Below are 16,167 nucleotides of genomic sequence, written 5' to 3'. Positions count from 1 at the left end.
GAGTCTGATGATTTGTTCCACCCTAGATCGCATGCTCAGAAAACCTGACTTTTTTGAGATTGGAGGATCACTGTAGGATCACTCCCTTACTCTGCCCCCTAACATCTTGGAAATGCTTCCTTTGCCTATCGAGTCGAAGAGCCTGGGGTAAATCCTCAAAAAACTCCAGTGGTTGCCCAACCACCTCTGCAGCAAACAAAAACTCACCATTGGCTTTAAAGCACTTCACCACCTTGCCCTCCTCACCTCACCTCTCTACTCTCCTAGTACAATCCAGTCCACAAACTTCACTCCACTGACACTAACCTTCTCACTGTACCTCGATTTCGTCTATCTCACTGCCGACCCCTCACCCACGTCCTTCCTCTGGCCTAGAATGCCTTCCCTCCTCAAATCCGACAATTACTCTCCCTCCCTTCAAAGCCTTATTGAAGGAACAGCTCCAAGAGGCCTTACCGGACTTGCTTCCTTTTTCTTCCCCCCTCAGTCCCACAGCACTGTGTACATATCTATAATTTATTTATTTATACTAATGTCTATCTCCGCCCCACCCTCCCAGACTGTAAGTTCGGTGTGAGCAGGGAATGTCTGTATTGTATTGTACTCTCTCTAGCACTTAGTACGGTGAGTGCTCAATAAATATAATCTATTGAATGAAGGAATGAATAACTCACCTCTCCCCAAGGCAGCGCCTGTCAGTTCTGACTTTTTCTGATGCACCAAAGAGGTTGCATTTTGAAATTTCCCAGCACATAAGTACCCCTTCTTCACAGCTAGGTGGGAAAGGCAGGGACCAGTCAGCCAGGGCCCTGGAAAACCCCTGCACTTGTTATTACAGGCTGGCAAGGGAACGGCCACGTCTGCTACGATGTGAACGAATGTGAGATAGCGAATGGCGGCTGCTCCACGGCCCCCAAGGTCCAATGCGACAACACACCCGGATCTTACCGCTGCGGCCCTTGTCCTCCGGGTGAGACTCCTCCTGGGCCCTACCTGCCCAGATCTGCATGCTGACAAGGGATTTAAGAGATTTGATCCAGGGAAGCAGCTATGGGGCTGAGGTTCGATGATGATGACAGTGAAAATATGTGCTCTTCTCTAGCCCTCAGTTTATAGACTTGTTCTGTGATCACCAAAGCCCATCTTTGCCCTAGACTCAGATGTTGCTCTTCCCTAAAACCCTGGACCCATTTCTTCTTAAAATGTCGAGTTCTCTCTGCTTATAGCTCGCTGTGGCTGAGAGAGAGTTCAGAGAGTAAAATACGAGTGAACCCAACAGACTAATAGATTACTTCGGTATTTGTCGAGCACTGACACTGGGCTACTCTATCTGCTAAGTGCTGCAAATCAGATGAGAAGCCATATTCTGCAGGACTCTCCAGGAACTATAGACCTGAGAGTCTTAAGGGACTCAAGTGCTTAGTACAGTGCTCTGCACACAGTAAGCGCTCAATAAATATGATTGAATGAAAGGGACAAAGCTATCGTTAAAGGTTTCCATGTTCGCTAAAGTAATGAAGGACACTGTTTAGCCAAGACCTCTCATTAACAGGCCAGGCACCGGTGGGGAAGGGAAGGGAAGACTGCTTTTCCCAGTCTACAGAGCTACAAATGGGAATCAGCTCTGCTGGCCTTGGATGTCTGGCATTTTCACTGAGAATGTTCCTCTCTGACTTCTGACCTAATTTTGTCATAAATGACCAGGTTACCAGGGCAATGGGAAGGAATGCACCCCAGAGATTATCTGCTCGGAGCAGAACGGAGGCTGCCATCCAGATGCTCTGTGTTTCCCCGGTCCAGGTAATTCGGGATCGTGTTTCACCTCTGGAATGGTGTGGCTTTTAATCAGAGCCTCGAAGACCAATTTACTCTCCCAGGCTGTGCCATCTGATGACTGAATTTGAAACCACAAACCTGATCCACGAAAGACAACAAAGTCCTTGAACTAGTAGAGAGAGAGTGTGGGTGTATTTGTGTGTGAATGTTCTATATAAAGTCCTTGAACTAGTAGAGTGAGTGTGTGTGTGTGTGAATGCTCCATATAAACACTCCTTCTCATTCAATTGTATTTACTGAGCACTTATTGTGTGCAGAGCACTGTACTAAGCGCTTGGGAAGTACAAATCGTCAACATATAGAGATGGTCCCTACCCAACAACGGGCTCACAGTCTAGCAGTCTAGACTTCTCAAACAACAAAGACTCAAAATAGGGACAGCAGCCTAGTGGAAAATGGACCTCTGAGTCAGAAGACCTGAGCTTTTCTGTGCCTCGGTTTCCTCAACTGCAAAATGGGGATTTGAATACCTGTTCTCCCTCCTGCTTAGACTATTGAGCCCCATGTGGGACAGGAATTGTGTCTAACTTGATTAGCTGGTATCTATCCCACTGCTTAAAACAGTGCTTGGCACATAGTAAGTGCTGTATAAGTACCACTGTTATTATTATTATTACTTTATATACCAAAATTGTGTCCTAGTAGCCTCATATAAATTCTGAAACATGCAGTTCTGTTTCCCATTTTGCCTTCCCAGAATCCAATATATTGAAATGGAATTAGAGCTGGTGATGGAAAAGGCAGTGTTTTGATAATTAGTTGCCAGTTCCATTTGGTGAAGTCAGAGGATTGCTCTTTTTCCTTTTTTAAAAAAATGGTATTTGTTAAGCACTTACTCTGCACTAGACACTCATCTAAACATTGGATAGATACAAGTTTATCAGATTGGATGCAGTCCCTGTCCCACATAGGGCTCACACTATTTATTCCACATTTTACAGATAAGGTAACTGAGGCACAGAGAAGTTAAGTGGCCTGCCCCAGATCACACAACAGACACATAGCTGAGCTGGGATTAGAATCCAGGTCCTTCTGACTTTCAGCCCCATGTTCTATCCATTAGGCCATGCTGCTGCTCTCTGGGACCTACCGTGGGGAAGAAGCTTGGCTCAGTGGAAAGATCATGGGCTTTGGAGTCAAAGGTCATAAGTTCAAATCCTGGCTCTGCCAGTTGTCAGCTGTGTGACTTTGGGCAAGTCACTTCACTTCTCTGTGCCTCAGTTACCTCATCTGTAAAATGAGGATTAAGATTGTGAGCTCCCAATGGGACAACCTGATCACCTTGTAACCTCCCCAGTGCTTAGAACAGTGCTTTGCACATAGTAAGCGCTTAATGAATGCCACTATTATTATTATTATTATTATCATTTTTGCTGAATTGGTGTGGCTATGTCTGGGCTAGTGGATGGGTGTGGATGGATATATGTGAGTGAGTGTGTTTAAGGGCTTCAAGCAGAAGCATATTTGTGAGGATGAGGAAAAACCCTTGAATATTCAGGCCTCCATTACAGTTACCTTGCTGTGTAATTTCAGGTTGTAACGCAATTAGTCACCGTTACTGTTCCAAATCAGTATTTTTATAAATTAATCAGTCAATCAATCATATTTATTGAACACTTACTGTGGGCAGAGCTCTGAACTAAGCATTTGGGATAAAACAATATAACAGAGTTAGTGGACACGTTCCCTGCCCACAGTGAACTTACAGTCTAGAGGGGGGTTAGACATTAATATGAATAAATAAATTACGGATAAATGCATAAGTTCTGTGGGGCTGAAGGAGGGATGAATAAAAGGTGCAAATTCAAGTGCAAGAGCAACACAGAAGGAAGTAGGGGCAGTGGAAATGAGGGCATAGACGGGGAATTCCTCTTGGAGGAGATGTGCTCTTAACAAGGTAGCGAGAGTGATCGTTTGTCGGATATGAAGAAGGAGGGCTTTCCAGGCCAGAGACAGGACACGGACAAGAGGTTAGGGGCAAAATAGATGAGATTGAGGTACAGTGAGTATGTTGACACTGGAGGAGTGAAGTAAGATGGGGGGGGGGGGCAAATTGACTGAGTGCTTTAAAGCCTATGGTAAGGAGTTCTTAATTGATGTAAAAGTGGATAGGTCACCATTGGAGGTTCTTGAGGAGTGGGGAAACAAGGACTGAATGGTTTTGTAGAAAAATGATCTGGGCAGCAGAGTGAAGCATTGACTGGAGCGAGGAGAGACAGAAGACAAGGAGGTCAGCCAGGAGGCTTATGCAGTAATCAAGGTGGGATAGGATAAGTGCTTGGATTAATGTGATAGCAGTTTGGATGGGGAGGAAAGGGCAGATTTTGGTGATGGCGTGAAGGTGGAACTGACAGAACTTTGTGACAGATTGATTATATGGGTGGAATGAGAAAGATGATTTGAGGATAATGCCAAGCTTGCATGATTGTGAGGCAGGTAGGGTGGTGGTGCTCTCTACAGTGAGGGGAAAGTCACAGGGAAGACAGGGTTGGGGTGGGAAGATAAGGAGTTCTGTTTTGGACGTGTTAAGTTTGAGGTGTCGGTGGGACATCCGAGTGGAGGTGTCTTGAAGACAGGAAGAAACGTGAGACTGCAGAGGAGAGGGATCAGGATTGGAGATGTAGATTTGGGAATCATCCACAGAGATGGTAGTTGAAGCCATATGAGAGAATCAATAATCCAAGGGAGTGAGTACAGATGAAGAATAGAAGGGGACCCAGAACTGAGCCTCAAGAGACTTCACAGTTATGGGTTGGGAGGCAGAGGAGAAACCCACAAAAGAGCCTGAGAATGAGCAGCCAGAGAGATAGGAGGAGAACCAGGGGAGGACGGTATCAGTGAAACCAAGGTTCTTTCATTCATTCATTCAATCATATTTATTGAGCACTTACTGTGTGCAGAGCACTGTACTAAGCGCTTGGGAAGTACAAGTTGGCAACATGTAGAGATGGTTGGATAATGTTTCCAGGAGAAGGGGGTGTTCGACAGTATCGAAGACTGCTAGGTGATTGAGGAGCTTTATGAGGGCAATTTCAGTGTAGTGAAGGTGGTAGAAACCATTCATTCATTCATTCAATCGTATTTATTGAGCGCTTACTGTGTGCAGGCACTGTACTAAGTGCTTGGGAAGTACAAGTTGGCAACATGTAGAGACGGTCCTGCAGCCCAATCGGTCCAGACGTTTCAAGTCCCGGTGGGTCAGCCTACGTGTGGAGCCCGGGCCCGCTCTCATGCTGAAGGGGCTGGCGGGGGCTGTGCTGCCCGTCTGGGTTGCCCACGGCGAAGGCTACATGTGCTTCCGCTCACCCGAACTGCGCGATCGACTGGTGGCGTCCGGCCTGGCCCCCCTCCGCTACGCCGACGACGCGGGGGTCCCCACGGAGCACTACCCGCTGAACCCCAACGGCTCCCCGGGAGGCGTGGTGGGCATCTGCTCCCCCGACGGCCGCCACCTGGCCCTCATGCCTCACCCGGAGCGGGCCGTGCGGCTGTGGCAGTGGGCCTGGCGGCCCCCGGCCCTGGACTCCCTGGCGGAGTCGCCGTGGCTCCGGCTCTTCCTCAACGCCCACGACTGGTGCCGGGCCGGGCCGGCCTGAGGCGGAGCCGCCTCCCGGCCCCCGAGGCGGGCCCGAAAGCCAACGGCCTCCCGGTAAAGTTAGTGTCGGAAATTTGGTATTTCCTGCTCCGGGCCTGAGTCTGTCCAGGAGGGGTGGCTCCTGGAGGGCAGCCAGCCCACTGGGCCTAGGCAGGGGAGGAGCACGTCCACAACTCTGATTGATTGGGTAGGGACTGTCTCTATATGTTGCCAATTTGTACTTCCCAAGCGCTTAGTACAGTGCTCTGCACATAGTAAGCGCTCAATAAATGCGATTGATGATGATGATGATGACGGTCCCTACCCAACAGTGGGCTCACAGTCTAGAAGTCTAGAAGACTAGAAGTCTAGAAGTCTAGAAGACTCCAGTCTAACCAGACTGGAGGAGGTTAAGGAGAGAATTGGAAGAGAGGAGGTTGAGAGAGCAATATGGTATTTATGGTATTTGTAAGTGCTAAGTGCTTTTTGCATGGGCATGCTTCAGCCATCTGCACCCCCATTTCTCTTTCAACGTGTCTGGGGGATTGCATCTTTGAAGAATTCTGCATTACAAAAAACTAACCCTGTAGCATTCATCCCAAACCTGATGTTACACACACACATTTTTTCTGACACTTCATCATGCTGCATTCAAACAGGCATTCAAATATCCCTAGAAGAACATTCCCTAATTTTGCTATTGTGTTCTGGCCAAGCACTTTCTGGCAGAACTCAGTTTACTTGGGTCAGATTCTCAGTGGATAAGGTTAGTGCCCCAGGGCAGCTGAAACCAACATTTGAAAGCAAAGGTAGGAACAAAGATGATAAAATTATGAAACCTAAAGTCCTATGCACTAGTTAATTCCCGTCAAAGGGCCTGTTTGAAGTCTGCATTCATTCATTCATTCATTGGTACATATTTGCTCCGAATGCAGAGCTCTGAACAGTGTGAACTGTACAAAGATCAATGTGCTTATTCGAATCAGAGTACTGTGTTAGGTGGTTGGGAAACTACAAAAATTCATTCATTCATTCATTCAATCGTATTTGTTGAGCGCTTACTGTGTGCAGAGCACTGTACTAAGCATTTGGGAAGTCCAAGTTGACAACATATAGAGACGGTCCCTACCCAACAACAGGCTCACAGTCTAGAAGGGGGAGAGAGACAACAAAACAAAACGTGAAGATGTGTCAAAATCATCAGAACAAATAGAATTAAAGCTATATTCACACCATTAAGAAAATAAATGAATAGTAAATATGGACAAGTAAAATAGAGTAATAACTCCGTACAAATATATATACAAGTGCTGTGGGGAGGGGAAGGAGGTAGGGCTGGGGGGATGGGGAAGAGGAGAGGAAAAAGGGGGCTCAGTCTGGGAAAATAATAATAATAGTATGTGTAAAGCACTTACTGTATGCCAAGTACTATGCTATGTTCTGGGGTAGATACAGTATAAGCAGATCAGACATAGTCCCTGTCCCATATAAGACTCAAAGTCTAAGAAGGGAAAACATATCTCACCCTCATTTTACAGATGATTCTCCTTCCTATTTAGACTGTGAGCCCCTTATGGGACAGGGATGATGTCCAATCCGATTACCTGGCATCTACCCCAGCACATAGAACATTGCTTAGCACATGATAAGTGCTAACAAATACCACAATTATCATTATTATTAGATTAGGAAGCTGAGATACCCAGCTGGCGAGTGGCAGAGGTGGAATTAGAAGTCCCCTGATTTACAGGCTTGAAAAAGACAGAGTTTTAAGTAGGTTGTATGGATATATTACCCTTGTCCCTTTCTCTGGCTCTTCTGACAGTGTTTGGCCTAATGTTTAGGCCTACAGTGAATATTATTATTAATAATGATGATAATAATACAAATAGTTTTACCTCTAAACAGACCTCAGAACTCGATATTAGTGTCAAAACTGTGCTGCCTTGCTGAGTTCCTGAAACATTCTTTGATACAATTCCTTCATGCTGATGATAAATTTGTTTCATTCTATCATCAATCAGTCATGAAAATCTGGCAAGATATGTTTGACCCCATAATCAATCACTTGGAGTTTTAGTTCCTTTGGCTCCATTGCAGAGGGAGAACAAGAAATCAGTAGATGTTTTAGTCAAACCTCATTAATTCATGTGTCTACAAACTGTTATATTGTACTTTCCCATTCATCCAGAATTTCTGATCATTTTGCTCCCATTTTCTCCCTTTGCTTTCTCCAATTCTGTCATGGAAAAAGAGGCTTTGATTTAATGAAAGTATTGTTTGATCAACACCGTAGTTAACAAAACCTTAGGCAGGTACAAATTATATGAAATATTTAGGTAAGAGCTACACTGAAGACATTTCCTGAACCTTCAGCTGGCACAGATACATTTAAAGAGGCAATCAGAGAAAGAAACAGGCCAATTCAGACACAAGCTAAACCTAAACTTTTAGAAGTAGTAATAATATTTATTAAGCACTGACTATGTGCAAAGGATGGTTTTAGTCACTGGGAAAGGAAAGTCTGTGGAGGAAAATTAGACCTCAGGGTCTAATTGGGCCTTAGGAGCCCAAGCATTCATACGCCTAGACAGACAAAATATAATGGAATAACAGGGAGCCACTAACCCACAGTCTTGTAATAAAAGTGAATTTTTAAAATGATTTTTTTCAATTCAGTTTTTTTCTCCAATCCGGACTTGAATTCCCACAACTTTAATTGGAATCGTTCACGTTTATGGTCTCTGGCAAAAAGACTTTCACAGGAGAGCACAGGGCAAAGCCATAGCATTAGCATAACTAAATGATCCTATCGGGCACCAGCTTCGGGTATGTTCACTGATTTTTTCTTCCTTCGGAACAAACAGGTGTTAGGCCTATTTGTGTCTGCCGGCCAGGATATACAGGAGACGGATACGGAGCAAGCGGTTGTGTCCCTCTCAGCAACATTTGTGAAAGCCACCCTTGTGTCCACGGACAGTGTAGTGTAAGTACCCTGCTCTTCTGGGTTCACTAAAAGGTGACCGGGGATTTTGTTTCCAGGTAACAGTGCTGCATGGATGCAATTTCAGGATTCTAGCTCATTAATAACAGGGCTTACCTGAGTGTCAGAGCTAAGGCTAAAGGGATCATTCATTCATTCAATCATATTTATAGAGTGCTTACTGCATGCAGAGCACTGTACTAAGCGCTTGGGAAGTACAAGTTGGCAACATATACAGACGGTCCCTACCCAACAGTGGGTTCACAGTCTAGAAGACTGATCCTCAGGGGACTCAGTTGCCTTGGTGGTGCTGAAAGGGGGTGGAAGGCTTAACAGGGGGGTCAAGTCCAGGCCTAGCTGGAGAATCATCCTGCAAGCCTGTAATCCAATTGGGCCCCTGACTTCTGTACTGTCTATGTGCAAAGCACTGTTCTAAGCACTGGGGAGGATACAAGGTGATCAGGTTGTCCTGCGTGGGGTTCACAGTCTTAATCCCCATTTTACAGATGAGGGAACTGAGACAGAGAGAATAAATAAATAATAATAATGGGCATTTGTTAAGCGCTTACTATGTGCAAAGCACTGTTCTAAGTGCTGGGGGGGGATACAAGGTGATCATGTTTCCCACGTACAGCTCACAGTCTTAATCCCCATTTTACAGATAAGGTAATTGAGGCTCAGAGAAGTTATACGACTTGCCCAAGGTCACACAGCAGACAGGTGACGGAGTCGGGATTAGAACCCATGACCTCTGACTCCCAAGCCCGGGCTCTTTCCACTGAGCCACGCTACTTCTCTAAAGTGAAGAAGAGAAGTGACTTGCCCAAAGTCACACAGCTGACAAGTGGCAGAGGAAGGATTAGAACCCATGACCTCTGACTCCCAAGCCCGTGCTCTTTCCACTGAGCCACTTTGCTTCTCTATTTTGATGATACTGATGTCTGCCTACTTGTTTTGTTTGGTCCATCTTCCCCCTTTTAAACCGTGAGTTCATTGTAGGTAGGGATTGTCTCTGTTGCCGAATTGTACTTCCCCAAGTGCTTAGTACAGTGATCTGCACACAGTAAGTGCTCAATAAATACGATTGAATGAATGAATGATGGCATTTGAATTCTTGTCTTTGGCCATTTCCATCCCAGCTCAGTCATTCCAGCCAGCTCTACTGAAACGTGCTGCCCACCACTGTGTGGCATCTGGCCAGTGGGGCCTTTGTTGTCAGACTTTTATTTGGTTTGTACCCTCAGGCAACAGCATCTGGCTACCAGTGTGCATGCGACTTGGGCTGGGGCGGCCCCAACTGCACAGAAAACATCGATGAGTGTCTGAGCCGCCCCTGCCTGCATGGGGGAAGTTGTACCGATGGGATTGGTGGATATACCTGTGAGTGTACCAACTCGTGGACTGGACCTCGATGTGAGACTCCTCAGCAAGGTACCAATCTGGCGCCCACCCCAGGTGGACCAGGCTCTTCAGAGAGCCGTCTGGGGGCTGTCTGGAATGAAGTGATCTGGGGGAGTGGTTGGCATCCCACCCATTCCAGCTTTCTGCAGCCACAGTAGGGCTTATCGGTCGGGGCCGTCTGTGATCAAGAGCGGGGTCCTTGGCTAGATGCTTGAAACTTAGCTAGGTCCTCGCTAAGGAAGTGCCTGGAAGGACCACCTGTCCTGTTTGGGGGTTCCCCCAGTGCGAGAATGACCTCCAGTTCAGATAGAATGGGGACAGCTGAAAGCCCCTTCCCTGCAGCGCTAGCCTAGCCTCTCCGCTTTGGACCATCCTGCCACTTCTCCAGCCTGATCACCCTCAACAGGGAAGTTCTGCCTTTACAGGACTAAGTGTCAGGGGACAAAGTGAAACAGCATTAGGTGGAGGGCGTTAGTTTGGCATTAGAGACAGAAATTTGTGATTATCAGGGCCTTCAGCTCTGTATTTTCTCAGGAAACTCAGAGATCAATTTATCTCCTCCTCCTCCTCCTCCTTATAATAATAATAATGTTGGTATTTGTTAAGTGCTTAGAACGTGCAAAGCACTGTTCTAAGCGCTGGGGTAGATACAAGACAATTAGGTTGTCTCACATGGAACTCACAGTCTTAATCCCCATTTTACAGATAATAATAATAATGATGGTACTTATTAAGTGCTTCCTATGTGCAAAGCACTGTTCTAAGCACTGGGGGGATACAAGGTGATCAGGTTGTCCCACGTGGGGCTCACAGTCTTAATCCCCATTTTACAGATGAGGGAACTGAGGCACAGAGAAGTTAAGTGACTACTGAGGCACAGAGAAGTGAAGTGACTTGCCCAAAGTCACACAGATAAGTGGAAGAGTCGGGATTAGAACCCACAACCTCTGATTCCCAAGCCCGGGCTCTTTCCACTAAGCCACGCTCCTTCTCCTCTTCTTCTGCCATGACTCCCTGTCTCCCATCTCTCCCCTCTCCAGTCCATACGTCCCTTGGCGGCCCAGGTCATTTTTCCGAAAGATCGTTAAGTTTATATCTTGTTACTACTCAAAACCTCCACTGGTTACCCACATCAAACAGAAACTGCTTACCATCAGCTTTAAAACACTCAATCAGCTCTTTCGCCCCACCTAAATGATCTTCTTCTACAACCCAACTCACACACTACACTTCTCTAAAACCAACCTCCTCCTCCTTCTCCTCCTCCTCATTCTCCATTTCCTCCTCCTCTTTCTCTTCTGCTTTTCCTCCTGCTCCTCCTCCTCCTCATCCTCTTTCACCTCCTTTTCTTCCTCAACCGATCAGTAGTATTTATTGTGCACTTACTCTTTGCAGAGTACTGTACTAAGTGCATGAGAGAGTATAATCTAACAGAGTTATGTTCCCTCCTCTTCTTCTACTTCCTCCTCCTCCTCCTCAACCAGCATGGTTTTAGCAACGTAGAGCTGCTATGAACACTCCCAGTTTTTGAATAATGCGGGGACTCCTTTAACAAAGCCACTTCTATTTTTCCCTTCCCCTCCCTAGGAAAGCAGGCTTCAATCTCCAGGAGGAAGTCTTTACAACGGGCTCAACAAAAGCTTCCTTCAATTTGGAGATGTGCCTGCTGTGCCGAGAAGCAGGGAATGTGGTGGGAGGGAGGGAAACAAACACGTCTGGTTTCTCAACCAGACTTCAAGAGAAAGCCGGAGAAAGAGACAGGCCATAGGCAGAGGGATAGAATGACTTAAATTAATCAAACACACAATGGAGTTATAGACACACACACACACACATTCACCCACACATTCACACAAGGGAAACCTATACAAAGGAATGCTCAGTTAGAGCATAAAAAAAATTGAGTGTGGAGCATCTGGGGGTGGGGCACGGGGGGTGGGGCTTTGAGGGGACAAGAATAAAGAAATGAGAAAGAGAAAAAGAGAAGACGGGGAGAGAGGAGAAAGAGGAAAGAGGAAAAGAAGGAAAGAAGAGGAGAGGAAAATAATAATAATGGATAATATATACATTTATACATAGAGAGAGAGAATTAGATATGTAATATTATCCATTTTAAATATGTACTGTTCTTAAATACTTAGGATTGTATTTATGAAGTACTTTGTGCTAAACACTATATTATGACTTAAATAGTTATGAAAAGTTTGATACCCCCTGAAATCTTTCCCCTTAATTTCCAAACTCTCAATAACTCACGTAACATGACTTTATATTATCTGGTGATTTCTCTACCTCCCTCTCTAATTCAGATGACCTCACCAACTACTTTGGTAACAAATCGTATGCTCTTCCAACACTTAGTGCAACGGTCTGCATTTAAATCCTATTATTACTACTGATGGTGCTTCTATCCCGGCTCTGCCAATTGTCAGCTGTGTGACTTTAGGCAAGTCACTTAACTTCTCCGGGCCTCAGTTACCTCATCTGTAAAACGGGGATGAAGGCTGTGAGCCCCCCATGGGACAACCTTATCACCTTGTAACCTCCCCAGCGCTTAGAACAGTGCTTTGCACATAGTAAGTGCTTAATAAATGCCATTATTATTATTACTACTACTACTACTATTCCTTAATTTGAAGCCAACAGACACCACCTTCCCCACATTCATTCATTCAATCGTATTTATTGAACACTTACTATGTGCAGAGCACTGTAATAAGTGCTTGGGAAGTATAAGTTGGGCACATCTCCCCGTCAACCCCTCAGTGCTCTATTCCTGCTTCTCATCTTTCTCCTGATTTCCAGCCATCTTCCAAGAGGACATCTCCAACCAGTTCTCTAAATTCACCCTTGCTACCTGATCCTCTGACCCTATCCCCTTTCAGTTCCTAAAATAACTTGCTCCTAATCTCTTCCTTTTCCTCACTGCCACCTTCAACCTCTCTCTCTCCAATGGTTTCTTCTCTGCCTTCAAACACGTGCAAATCTACCCTATTTTTTAAAATCCCTTTCACCATCCCATGGTCCCTCCCTACTGTTGCTCCATCTCCCTGCTCCCATTCCTAACCAAACTCCCGGAAAAGCTCCTTTTTCACCCCCTGCCTTAAAACTGTCTCCTCCAATTCTCTTCTTCACCCTCTGTAGTTTGGCTTTCGACCCCTTCGCTCCGCTGGAACTGCTCTCTCCAAGGTCACCAGTGACCTCTTTTTGAAAGTTCTAAGGGCTATAATCCATCCGATCGCTCAGTGTTTTTGACACCGTGGAAACACTATCAGTTCTCGGTTTTGCTGACACAGCGGTAAGCCGATTCTCCCCCTACCTCTCTTACTGCTACTTCTCAGTTTCCTTCTCTGGCTCCTCCTCGGCATTTCTTCTTTGTACTGTGGGCATTCTCCCAAGGCTCTGTTCTGGGTCCTGGACTCTTCTCACTTTACGGTAACCCTTTTGGGGAGCTCATCTGTTTACACAGCTTCAACTACCAACCACCTCTATGGGGTTGACTCCTAAATATACCTCTCTAACCCTAACCTCTCATCTGACCTTCAAACCTGCATCTCCTCTTACCTTCTAGACATCTCTACTTGAATGACCAGTGAGCATCTCTTACTCAACGTGTCCAAAACAGAACTCCTCATCCTTCCCCCATGCCCCCTCCTTCCCCTAACTTTCCTATATCAAATGTCAATGCCATCATCCTCCCTCTCCCAGAAGCCTGCCAACTTCAGGGTCATCCTTAATTCTTCACTATCACTCAACTCTCACGTTCAATATACTCCCAAATCCTGCTGGTCTTCGTACACAACAACTGCCAGATCCTCCCCTTTCTCTCCAACCAAACTGTCAGCACCCTGATATAAGTGCTAGTCTTGCCCTAGCTGAGCTATTGCATCAGTGGCTTAGTGGAAGAGCCCGGGCTTGGGAATCAGAGGTCATGGGTTCAAATCCCAGCTCCGCCAGTTGTCAGCTGTGTGACTTTGGGCAAATCACTTCACTTCTCTGGACCTCAGTTCCCTCATTTGGAAAATGGGGATGAAGACTGTGAGCCCCATGTGGGACAACCTCATCACCTTGTAACCTCCCCAGCGCTTAGAACAGTGCTTTGCACATAATAAGTGCTTAATAAATGCCATCATTATTATTATAATTATTGTTACTATCAGGCTTTGTTATTATTATAATATTTGTTAAGCACTTACAATGTGTCAAAGCACTGTTCTTAACACTAGAGTGGCTACAACACAGCAGGCAAATGATGGAACTGAAATTAGAACCCAGGTTCTCTGACTCCCAGCCCCATACTCTTTCCACAAGGCAATGCTGCAGCCTCCTTACTCATTTTCCAGCCTCCAGCCCTCCAATCTATACTACCTGCTCCTCTATGCTGTACTGACTCTGCTACAACCCAATCCATTTGCACAGTTTTTCTAATGACAAGCTATTTATTCACTGTGCCTTGCTTTCCTTTCTGTGTCTATCTGCCTCTTGTTCACACCCTGCCTCCCTCCTGCCCCTTCACATCCAGCAGACTCTCCCCGTCTTCAAAGATTCGTTGAAAGCACATCTCCTCCTGCAAGCCATTCCTGACTAATCTAATGGGAAAGTTGGCTTCCATCTTGCACTCAGCATCTCTTTTGAACGACCCCATTTCTCCCATCCCTCTCTTTTCTTTCCTTTGAAGCCAATATCATCTGCCTCTACTACCTATTCCAGTAATTAGTCACCATTGTCTGCTATCCCCACACCCTCAGGCCTCACCTCCAATTTTCTGAACCATTTTGATCCTTTTCTCACAATTCTTCTCTCTTTCTTCACTCCTACATCGATCCTTGGGGACTTCAATATTCATATGGATATTCCCAGTGACCCTTCTGCTTCCTGTTTCTTCTCAGTCCTCAACTCCACTGACCTCCCCTTCCATCACAACTCATCAGATCAACGACTTGGACACTTGTTCAATCTCATCACCTCCAGTCGCTGTACAGTCTCTACACTCATCAACGTTGAAATTCCTCTGTCAGACCACAACCTCCTCACCAGCTCTCTCTGTCACACACCCACTCCCCACAAATCTGCCCTGTTCCCCAACAGAGACATCTGATCTTTTGACCCCTTCCAGTTTTCTAAAGTCATCATGCCCCATTTGGTCTCCAAACTGTCTTCTCTTGATGCATAAATCGATGCCCTCAACACTGCCTTCTCCACTGAACTCAACTTCCCTGTCCCTCCATTAATCTTGTACAACAAATGTGCAGCCCTGGATCACCTTTACAGTTCACATCCTCCATTCTTGTGCAGGAGCTATGGAAGAGTGCTGGTTGAAACCCAGACATCAGGCTGACCTCATGCATCTCAAATTCATCTTGTTTTTTTAACTCTGCTCTTTCTTCACCTGGCAACATTATTTCCTCATCCTTATTTACTCTCATGTCCACTGTCCACATCAGTTATTCCAGTCATTAAACTCCATCCTTAAAACCGCTGTCTCCGAGCCACCCCCATTTGTTGCCTCTAATGACCTAGCCACGTATTTTACTTCTATTTATTCTGATGACTTGACACCTGTCCACATGTTTTGTTTTGTTGTCTGTCTTCCCCTTCTAGACTGTGAGCCAGTTGTTGGGTAGGGACCGTCTCTATATGTTGCCAACTTGTACTTCCCAAACGCTTAGTACAGTGCTCTGCACACAGTAAGCACTCAATAAATACAATTGAATGAATGAATGAATGAATCAATCAATAAAATTGCAACCATCAAGGGTGATCTGGCTAAAATCTCCCTTACTCTTTTTCAATCCCTTCTTCTTCCTGCCCTCTCTTCAACTCTCCCACATTTCCCAGCAGTATCTCAAGAGGAGATCTCCCACCACTTCTCAAAAACGATCTTCTCCACCTACCTCTCTAATCCCATCCCTTTGATCCCTACCAAATCACTTGCCCTCTTTCTCCTTCCTCCAATCATTCACTTTCCAGTGGCTTCTTCACCACTGTTTCAAGCACACCCATACATTCTCTATCCGAAAAAACCTCCTGAAAACCCCATGGCTCCTTCCAATTATCACCCCATCGCCTTCCTACCATTGCTCTCTAAACTTCTTGAGTGAATTATCTTCACACACTGCCTCCACTTCCTTTTCTCCAATTCATTTCTTGACCTCCTTTGTTTGGGTTTCCACCCCCTTTCATTCTTTTTTTAGTGGTACTTGTTAAGGGCTTCCCACATGCCAAGCACTGTACTGAGTACTGGGGTGGATACAAGATAATTAGGTTTGACACATTCTCTGTCCCACATGGGGCTCACAGTCCAAGTCGCTCCATGGAAACTGCCCTCTCAAAGGTCACCGGTGGCCTCCTTCTTGCCAAATGCAATGGTCGC

At 45.7% G+C, this 16,167-nt stretch overlaps 1 protein-coding gene across 1 annotated transcript in view; it reads left to right on the top strand.

The window, feature by feature from the left end:
* The window catches only part of CUBN (cubilin), a 288,242-nt gene that overhangs the window by 18,807 nt on the left and 253,268 nt on the right, over positions 1-16,167 (top strand). The window contains 4 exon segments of the mRNA XM_038755639.1: positions 839-970; positions 1,705-1,800; positions 8,278-8,396; positions 9,638-9,824. Of these exon segments, the coding sequence (XP_038611567.1) occupies positions 839-970; positions 1,705-1,800; positions 8,278-8,396; positions 9,638-9,824 (534 nt within the window).

The sequence above is a fragment of the Tachyglossus aculeatus genome, chromosome 13 (assembly GCF_015852505.1).
Source record: "Tachyglossus aculeatus isolate mTacAcu1 chromosome 13, mTacAcu1.pri, whole genome shotgun sequence".
Taxonomy (NCBI): Eukaryota; Metazoa; Chordata; class Mammalia; order Monotremata; family Tachyglossidae; genus Tachyglossus; species Tachyglossus aculeatus.
This window is presented reverse-complemented; position numbering and strand designations above follow the sequence as displayed.